Source organism: Petromyzon marinus, unplaced genomic scaffold (genome assembly GCF_048934315.1).
Source record: "Petromyzon marinus isolate PM22_M1 ecotype Great Lakes invasive population unplaced genomic scaffold, UKy_Petmar_22M1.pri1.0 PM_Scaffold_220, whole genome shotgun sequence".
Taxonomy (NCBI): Eukaryota; Metazoa; Chordata; class Hyperoartia; order Petromyzontiformes; family Petromyzontidae; genus Petromyzon; species Petromyzon marinus.
Genome location: NW_027423192.1, coordinates 30972 through 43136, shown reverse-complemented (window position 1 = coordinate 43136; position 12165 = coordinate 30972). Strand labels below are relative to the sequence as shown.

The window sequence follows — 12165 nt, the reverse complement described above, 5'->3', positions numbered from 1 at the left end:
ACACTCACCTACACACTCACCTACACACTCACTCACCTACACACTCACCTACACACTCACCTACACACTCACTCACCTACACACTCACCTACACACTCACCTACACACTGCCCCAGGTGAAGCAAGGTGGCAACTCAGCCTCCTCCCAGCAGTACTACTTAGTGTCATGTACATCACTCACCCACTCACTCACTCACCTACACACTCACCTACACACTCACTCACTCACCTACACACTCACCTACACACTCACCTACTCACTCACCTACACACTCACCTACACACTCACCTACACACTCACTCACTCACCTACACACTCACCTACACACTCACCCACACACTCACTCACCTACACACTCACTCACTCACCTACACACTCACCTACTCACTCACCTACACACTCACCTACTCACTCACCTACACACTCACCTACACACTCACCTACACACTCACTCACTCACCTACTCACTCACCTACACACTCACTCACCTACTCACTCACCCACTCACTCACCTACACACTCACCTACACACTCACCTACACACTCACCTACACACTCACCTACACACTCACCTACACACTGCCCCAGGTGAAGCAAGGTGGCAACTCAGCCTCCTCCCAGCAGTACTACTTAGTGTCTGGTACATCACTCACCTAGCCACTCACTCACCTACACACTCACTCACTCACCTACACACTCACCTACACACTCACCCACTCACCTACACACCTAGCCACTCACCTACTCACTCACCTACACACCTAGCCACTCACCTACTCACTCACCTACACACTCACTCACTCACCTACACACCTAGCCACTCACCTACTCACTCACCTACACACCTAGCCACTCACCTACTCACTCACCTACTCACTCACCTACACACCTAGCCACTCACCTACTCACTCACCTACACACCTAGCCACTCACCTACTCACTCACCTACACACTCACCTTCACACTCACCTACACACCCACCTACACACTCACCCACTCACTCATACACACTCACCTACACACTCACCTACACACTCACTCACCTACACACTCACTCACCTACACACTCACCTACACACTCACCTACACACTCACTCAACCACACACTCACTCACCTACACACTCACTCACCTACACACTCACCTACGCACTCACTCACCTACACACTCACCTACTCACTCACCTACACACTCACCTACACACTCACCTAGCCACTCACCTACACACTCACCTACTCACTCACCTACACACTCACTCACCTACTCACTCACTCACCCACTCACTCACCCACTCACTCACTCACTCACCCACTCACTCACCCACTCACTCACTCACCCACCCACCCACTCACCCACTCACTCACTCACCCACCCACCCACTCAGTCACCCACTCACTCACTCACCCACTCACCCACCCACTCACTCACCCACCCACCCACTCACCCACCCACCCACCCACTCACCCACCCACCCACTCACCCACCCACCCACTCACCCACTCACCCACCCACTCACCCACCCACTCACCCACCCACTCACTCACCCACTCACTCACTCACCCACTCACCCACCCACTCACCCACCCACTCACTCACCCACTCACTCACCAACTCACTCACTCACTCACCTACACACTCACCCACTCACTCACTCACCTACACTCCCACCTACACACTCACCTAGCCACTCACCTACACACTCACATACTCACCTACTCACCTACACACTCACCTACACACTCACCTAAACACTCACTCACCTACTCACTCACCTACACACTCACCTACACACTCACCTACACACTCACCTACTCACTCACCTAGCCACTCACCTACACACTCACCTACCCACTCACCCACCCACTCACTCACCCACCCACCCACTCACCCACTCACCCACTCACCCACCCACTCACTCACTCACTCACCCACTCACTCACTCACCCACCCACCCACTCACTCACCCACTCACTCACTCACTCACCAACTCACCCACCCACTCACTCACCCACCCACCCACCCACTCACCCACTCACCCACTCACCCACCCACCCACTCACCCACTCACCCACCCACTCACCCACCCACTCACCCACCCACTCACCCACCCACTCACTCACCCACTCACTCACTCACCCACTCACTCACTCACTCACCTACACACTCACCCACTCACCCACCCACCCACCCACTCACCCACTCACCCACCCACCCACCCACTCACCCACTCACTCACCACTCACTCACTCACTCACCCACTCACCCACTCACCCACCCACTCACTCACTCACCTACTCACCCACTCACTCACCCACTCACTCACTCACTCACCCACCCACTCACTCACCCACCCACCCACTCACCCACTCACCCACTCACCCACCCACCCACTCACTCACCCACCCACTCACTCACCCACTCACTCACCCACTCACTCACCCACTCACTCACCCACTCACTCACCCACTCACTCACCCACTCACTCACTCACCTACTCACCCACCCACTCACCCACCCACTCACTCACCCACTCACCACCCACTCACTCACCCACCCACTCACTCACCCACTCACTCACTCACTCACCCACTCACCCACTCACCCACCCACTCACTCACTCACCCACCCACTCACTCACTCACCCACTCACCCACTCACCCACCCACTCACTCACTCACCCACCCACTCACTCACTCACTCACCTACTCACCCACTCACTCACCCACCCACTCACTCACTCACCACCTACTCACTTACTCACCACACTCACTCACTCACCCACTCACTCACTCACCCACTCACCCACTCACCCACTCACTCACTCACCCACCCACTCACTCACTCACTCACCCACCCACTCACTCACCCACCCACTCACCCACTCACCCACTCACTCACCCACTCACTCACCCACCCACTCACCCACTCACTCACCCACTCACTCACCACCCACCCACTCACCCACTCACTCACCCACTCACTCACCCACCCACCCACTCACTCACCCACTCACTCACCCACTCATCCACTCACTCACCCACTCACTCACTCACTCACCCACCCACTCACTCACCCACTCACCCACTCACCCACTCACCTACTCACCCACTCACTCACCCACTCACCCACTCACTCACCCACCCACTCACTCACCCACTCACCCACCCACTCACCCACTCACTCACCCACTCACTCACTCACTCACCCACCCACTCACCCACTCACTCACCCACTCACTCACCCACCCACTCACTCACCCACTCACCCACTCACTCACCCACTCACTCACTCACCACACTCCCTCCTCCCACTGGGCGTGGCCACGACCAGTGATGATGATGTTGATGATGTTGATGATGATGGCACTGCTGATGATGATGTTGCTGATGATGTTGATGGCACTGCTGATGATGATGTTGCTGATGATGTTGATGGCACTGCTGATGATGATGTTGCTGATGATGATGTTGATGATGTTGATGATGATGGCACTGCTGATGATGATGATGATGTTGCTGATGACGATGTTGATAATGTTGATGATGATGTTGCTGATGATGATGTTGATGATGATGTTTTTCAGGTATGGCTGGGAAGCAAATGATCTTGGTACCAGTAATGAAGCTACCGTACGGATCTCAGCAATACCCAATGTACTCATAGATACAATACTCACAAACACTACAATACTCATAGATACACTACTCACAAACACTACAATACTCATAGATACAATACTCACAAACACTACAATACTCATAGATACACTACTCACAAACACTACAATACTCATAGATACACTACTCATAGATACACTACTCATAGATACAATACTCACAAACACTACAATACTCATAGATACACTACTCACAAACACTACAATACTCATAGATACACTACTCATAGATACACTACTCACAAACACTACAATACTCATAGATACACTACTCATAGATACACTACTCACAAACACTACAATACTCATAGATACACTACTCACAAACACTACAATACTCATAGATACACTACTCATAGATACACTACTCACAAACACTACAATACTCATAGATACACTACTCATAGATACACTACTCACAAACACTACAATACTCATAGATACACTACTCACAAACACTACAATACTCATAGATACACTACTCATAGATACACTACTCACAAACACTACAATACTCATAGATACACTACTCACAAACACTACAATACTCATAGATACACTACTCATAGATACACTACTCATAGATACAATACTCACAAACACTACAATACTCATAGATACACTACTCACAAACACTACAATACTCATAGATACACTACTCACAAACACTACAATACTCATAGATACAATACTCACAAACACTACAATACTCATAGATACACTACTCACAAACACTACAATACTCATAGATACACTACTCATAGATACACTACTCATAGATACAATACTCACAAACACTACAATACTCATAGATACACTACTCATAGATACACTACTCATAGATACAATACTCACAAACACTACAATACTCATAGATACACTACTCACAAACACTACACTACTCATAGATACAATACTCATAGATACACTACTCACAAACACTACAATACTCATAGATACACTACTCACAAACACTACAATACTCATAGATACACTACTCATAGATACACTACTCATAGATACAATACTCACAAACACTACAATACTCATAGATACACTACTCACAAACACTACACTACTCATAGATACAATACTCATAGATACACTACTCACAAACACTACAATACTCATAGATACACTACTCACAAACACTACAATACTCATAGATACACTACTCATAGATACACTACTCATAGATACACTACTCATAGATACACTACTCATAGATACAATACTCACAAACACTACAATACTCATAGATACACTACTCACAAACACTACAATACTCATAGATACACTACTCATAGATACACTACAATACTCATAGATACACTACTCACAAACACTACAATACTCATAGATACAATACTCACAAACACTACAATACTCATAGATACACTACTCATAGATACACTACTCATAGATACACTACTCATAGATACACTACTCATAGATACAATACTCACAAACACTACAATACTCATAGATACACTACTCACAAACACTACAATACTCATAGATACACTACTCATAGATACACTACTCATAGATACACTACTCATAGATACACTACTCATAGATACAATACTCACAAACACTACAATACTCATAGATACACTACTCACAAACACTACAATACTCATAGATACACTACTCATAGATACACTACAATACTCATAGATACACTACTCACAAACACTACAATACTCATAGATACAATACTCACAAACACTACAATACTCATAGATACACTACTCATAGATACACTACTCATAGATACACTACTCACAAACACTACAATACTCATAGATACACTACTCACAAACACTACAATACTCATAGATACACTACTCACAAACACTACAATACTCATAGATACACTACTCACAAACACTACAATACTCATAGATACACTACTCATAGATACACTACAATACTCATAGATACACTACTCACAAACACTACAATACTCATAGATACAATACTCACAAACACTACAATACTCATAGATACACTACTCATAGATACACTACTCATAGATACACTACTCACAAACACTACAATACTCATAGATACACTACTCACAAACACTACAATACTCATAGATACACTACTCACAAACACTACAATACTCATAGATACACTACTCACAAACACTACAATACTCATAGATACACTACTCACAAACACTACAATACTCATAGATACACTACTCATAGATACACTACAATACTCATAGATACACTACTCACAAACACTACAATACTCATAGATACACTACTCACAAACACTACAATACTCATAGATACACTACTCATAGATACACTACTCATAGATACACTACTCACAAACACTACAATACTCATAGATACACTACTCACAAACACTACAATACTCATAGATACAATACTCACAAACACTACAATACTCATAGATACACTACTCACAAACACTACAATACTCATAGATACACTACTCACAAACACTACAATACTCATAGATACACTACTCACAAACACTACAATACTCATAGATACACTACTCACAAACACTACAATACTCATAGATACACTACTCACAAACACTACAATACTCATAGATACACTACTCATAGATACACTACTCATAGATACAATACTCACAAACACTACAATACTCATAGATACACTACTCACAAACACTACAATACTCATAGATACACTACTCACAAACACTACAATACTCATAGATACACTACTCATAGATACACTACTCATAGATACAATACTCACAAACACTACAATACTCATAGATAAACTACTCACAAACACTACAATACTCATAGATACACTACTCACAAACACTACAATACTCATAGATACACTACTCACAAACACTACAATACTCATAGATACACTACTCATAGATACACTACTCATAGATACACTACTCACAAACACTACAATACTCATAGATACACTACTCACAAACACTACAATACTCATAGATACACTACTCACAAACACTACAATACTCATAGATACACTACTCACAAACACTACAATACTCATAGATACACTACTCACAAACACTACAATACTCATAGATACACTACTCACAAACACTACAATACTCATAGATACACTACTCACAAACACTACAATACTCATAGATACACTACTCACAAACACTACAATACTCATAGATACACTACTCACAAACACTACAATACTCATAGATACACTACTCACAAACACTACAATACTCATAGATACACTACTCACAAACACTACAATACTCATAGATACACTACTCATAGATACACTACTCATAGATACAATACTCACAAACACTACAATACTCATAGATACACTACTCATAGATACACTACTCACAAACACTACAATACTCATAGATACAATACTCACAAACACTACAATACTCATAGATACACTACTCACAAACACTACAATACTCATAGATACACTACTCACAAACACTACAATACTCATAGATACACTACTCACAAACACTACAATACTCATAGATACACTACTCACAAACACTACAATACTCATAGATACACTACTCACAAACACTACAATACTCATAGATACACTACTCATAGATACACTACTCATAGATACACTACTCATAGATAAACTACTCACAAACACTACAATACTCATAGATACAATACTCACAAACACTACAATACTCATAGATACACTACTCATAGATACACTACTCACAAACACTACAATACTCATAGATACACTACTCATAGATACAATACTCACAAACACTACAATACTCATAGATACACACAGACACACACAGACTCACACAGACACACAGACTCACACGGACTCACACGGACACACACAGACACACACACACACAGACTCACACAGACACACACAGACACACACAGACACACACAGACACAAACAGACTCACACACACACAGACTCACACAGACACACACAGACACACACACACACACACAGACACACACACACACAGACACACACAGACACACACAGACACACACAGACACAAACAGACTCACACACACACAGACTCACACAGACACACACAGACACACACACACACACAGACACACACAGACTCACACAAACACAGACTCACACAGACACACACACAGACACACACACGGACTCGCACAGACACACACAGACACACACACACACAGACACACACACACAGACACACACAGACTCACACACAGACACACACACAGACACACACAGACTCACACAGACACACACAGACTCACACACACACACAGACTCACACACACGGACTCGCACAGACACACACAGACACACACAGACACACACAGACACACACACACAGACACACACACACGCAGACTCACACAGACACACACAGACTCACACAGACACACACAGACTCACACAGACTCACACACACGGACTCGCACAGACACACACAGACACACACAGACACACACAGACTCACACAGACACACACAGAAACACACAGACACACACAGACTCACACACACAGAAACACACAGACTCACACACACACACACACAGACACACACACAGAGACATAGACACACACAGACACACACACAGACACACACAGATACACACAGACACACACAGACACACACAGACTCACACAGACACACACAGAAACACACAGACTCACACACAGACACACACACAGACACACACAGACTCACACAGACACACACACACACAGACTCACACAGACTCACAACTGGTACGCTCATAGACATTGAGTTTGCCGAAGTGGTACTAAACACACTCTGAGTAGAGGTGTATGTATATATATATGTGTGTGTGTGGTAAGTAGCTGCTCATAGACATATCCGTAGACACGGGGCATGTGTGTGTGTGTGCTAAGTCGTTCACTGTTGGGGTGGGGTGATGATTCATCCTATTCATAGAGACGTGGACACCCCAGGTACTACTCATAGGCGATGTTTGTATAGAGATATTGACCCTATTCATAGAGACATGGACATCCTATTCGTAGTCACCACTCATATAGACAATGTTTTTTATAGAGATATTGATCCTATTCCTAGAGTACCACCCATATAGACAATGTTCATATAGAGATATTGATCCTATTCCTAGAGGTACCACTCATACACAATGTTCATATAGAGATATTGATCCTATTCATAGAGACGTGGACATCCTATTCGTAGTCACCACTCATATAGACAATGTTGGTATAGAGATCTTGATCCTATTCATAGAGACGTGGACATCCTATTCCTAGAGGTACCACTCATATAGACAATGTCCTACAGAGATATTGATCCTATTCCTAGAGTACCACCCATATAGACAATGTTCATACAGAGATATTGATCCTAGTCATAGAGGTACCACTCATGTAGACAATGTTCATACAGAGATCTTGATCCTATTCATAGAGACGTGGACATTCTATTCCTAGAGGTACCACTCATATAGACAATGTCCTACAGAGACATTGATCCTAGTCATAGAGTACCACCCATATAGACAATGTTTGTATAGAGATATTGATCCTATTCATAGAGACATGGACATCCTATTCGTAGTCACCACTCATATAGACAATGTTTCTATAGAGATATTGATCCTATTCATAGAGACGTGGACATCCTATTCCTAGAGGTACAACTCATATAGACAATGTCCTACAGAGACATTGATCCTAGTCATAGAGGTACCACTCATGTAGACAATGTTCATACAGAGATATTGATCCTATTCCTAGAGTACCACCCATATAGACAATGTTTGTATAGAGATATTGACCCTATTCATATAGACGTGGACATCCTATTCGTAGTCACCACCCATATAGACAATGTTTGTATAGAGATATTGATCCTATTCCTAGAGGTACTACTCATAGGCGATGTTTGTATAGAGATATTGATCCCATTCCTAGAGGTACCACTCATAGGCGATGTTTGTATGGAGATATTGATCCTATTCATAGAGGTATCACCCATGTAGACAATGTTCATACAGAGATATTGATCCTATTCCTAGTGTGCCACCCATATAGACAATGTTTGTATAGAGATATTGATCCTATTCCTAGAGGTACCACCCATATAGACAATGTTCATACAGAGATATTGATCCTATTCAGAGGTACCACTCATAGACAATGTTTGTATAGAGATATTGATCCTATTCAGAGGTACCACTCATATAGACAATGTTCATAGAGATATTGATCCTATTTCTAGAGGTATCACCCATATAGACAATGTTCATAGAGATATTGATCCTATTCCTAGAGGTATCACCCATATAGACAATGTTTGTATAGAGATATTGATCCTATTCCTAGAGGTACCACTCATAGACAATGTTTGTATAGAGATATTGATCCTATTCATAGACATGGACATCTTATTCCTAGAGGTACCACTCAGACAATGTTCATACAGATATATTGATCCTATTCATAGAGTTACCACCCATATAGACAATGTTCATACAGAGATATTAATCCTATTCATAGAGTCGTGGACATCCCATTCATAGAGGTACTACTTATAGACAATGTCCTATAGAAATATTGATCCTATTCCTAGAGGTACCACTCATACACAATGTTCATACAGAGATATTGATCCTATTCCTAGAGTACCACCCATATAGACAATGTTTGTATAGAGATATTGATCCTATTCCTAGAGGTACCACTCATAGACAATGTCCTACAGAGACATTGATCCTATTCATAGAGTACCACCCATATAGACAATGTTCATACAGAGATATTGATCCTATTCATAGAAGTACCACTCATAGACAATGTTCATACAGATATTGATTCTATTCATAGAGACGTGGACATCCTATTCCTAGAGGTACCACTCATACACAATGTTCATACAGAGATATTGATCCTATTCCTAGAGGTAACACTCATATAGACAATGTCCTATAGTTATTGATCCTATTCCTAGAGGTACCACCCATATAGACAATGTTTGTATAGAGATATTGATCCTATTCCTAGAGTACCACTCATATAGACAATGTTTGTATAGAGATATTGATCCTATTCATAGAGACGTGGACATCCCATTCCTAGAGTACCACTCATATAGACAATGTTTGTATAGAGATATTGATCCTAGTCATAGAGTACCACCCATATAGACAATGTTCATACAGAGATATTGATCCTATTCATAGAGGTACCACTCATAGACAATGTTCATACAGAGATATTGATCCTATTCATAGAGGTACTACTCATAGACAATGTTCATACACATATTGATCCTATTCCTAGAGGTACCACTCATAAACAATGTTCATACAGAGATATTGATCCTATTCCTAGAGGTACCACTCATAGACAATGTCCTACAGAGACATTGATCCTATTCATAGAGTACCACCCACATAGACAATGTTTGTATAGAGATCTTGATCCTATTCATAGAGACATGGACATCCTATTTATAGATTTCACCCATATAGACAATGTTTGTATAGAGATCTTGATCCTATTCATAGAGACATGGACATCCTATTCCTAGAGGTACCACTCATAGACAATTTTGTATAGAGATATTGATCCTATTCCTAGAGGTACCACTCAGACAATGTTCATACAGAGATATTGATCCTATTCCTAGAGGTACCACTCATAGACAATGTTCATACAGAGATATTGATCCTATTTCTAGAGTACCACCCATATAGACAATGTTCATACAGAGATATTGATCCTATTCCTAGAGGTACCACTCATAAACAATGTTCATACAGAGATATTGATCCTATTTCTAGAGTACCACCCATATAGACAATGTCCTACAGAGACATTGATCCTATTCATAGAGTACCACCCATATAGACAATGTTCATACAGAGATATTGATCCTATTCATAGAAGTACCACTCATAGACAATGTTCATACAGATATTGATTCTATTCATAGAGACGTGGACATCCTATTCCTAGAGGTACCACTCATACACAATGTTCATACAGAGATATTGATCCTATTCCTAGAGGTACCACTCATATAGACAATGTCCTATAGTTATTGATCCTATTCCTAGAGGTACCACCCATATAGACAATGTTTGTATAGAGATATTGATCCTATTCCTAGAGTACCACTCATATAGACAATGTTTGTATAGAGATATTGATCCTATTCATAGAGACGTGGACATCCCATTCCTAGAGTACCACTCATATAGACAATGTTTGTATAGAGATATTGATCCTAGTCATAGAGTACCACCCATATAGACAATGTTCATACAGAGATATTGATCCTATTCATAGAGGTACCACTCATAGACAATGTTCATACAGAGATATTGATCCTATTCATAGAGGTACTACTCATAGACAATGTTCATACACATATTGATCCTATTCCTAGAGGTACCACTCATAGACAATATTCATACAGAGATATTGATCCTATTCCTAGAGGTACCACT

General features: G+C 42.1%; 1 protein-coding gene across 1 annotated transcript in view; it reads left to right on the top strand.

The window, feature by feature from the left end:
- Positions 1 to 3788, top strand: part of LOC142922933 (uncharacterized) — a 61305-nt gene extending 57517 nt beyond the window's left edge. The window contains exon 5 of the mRNA XM_076063871.1: positions 3584 to 3788. Within this exon, the coding sequence (XP_075919986.1) occupies positions 3584 to 3663 (80 nt within the window). The 3' untranslated portion in view covers positions 3664 to 3788. The remainder of the gene's footprint in view (positions 1 to 3583) is intronic.
- Positions 3789 to 12165: the final 8377 nt, after the last annotated feature.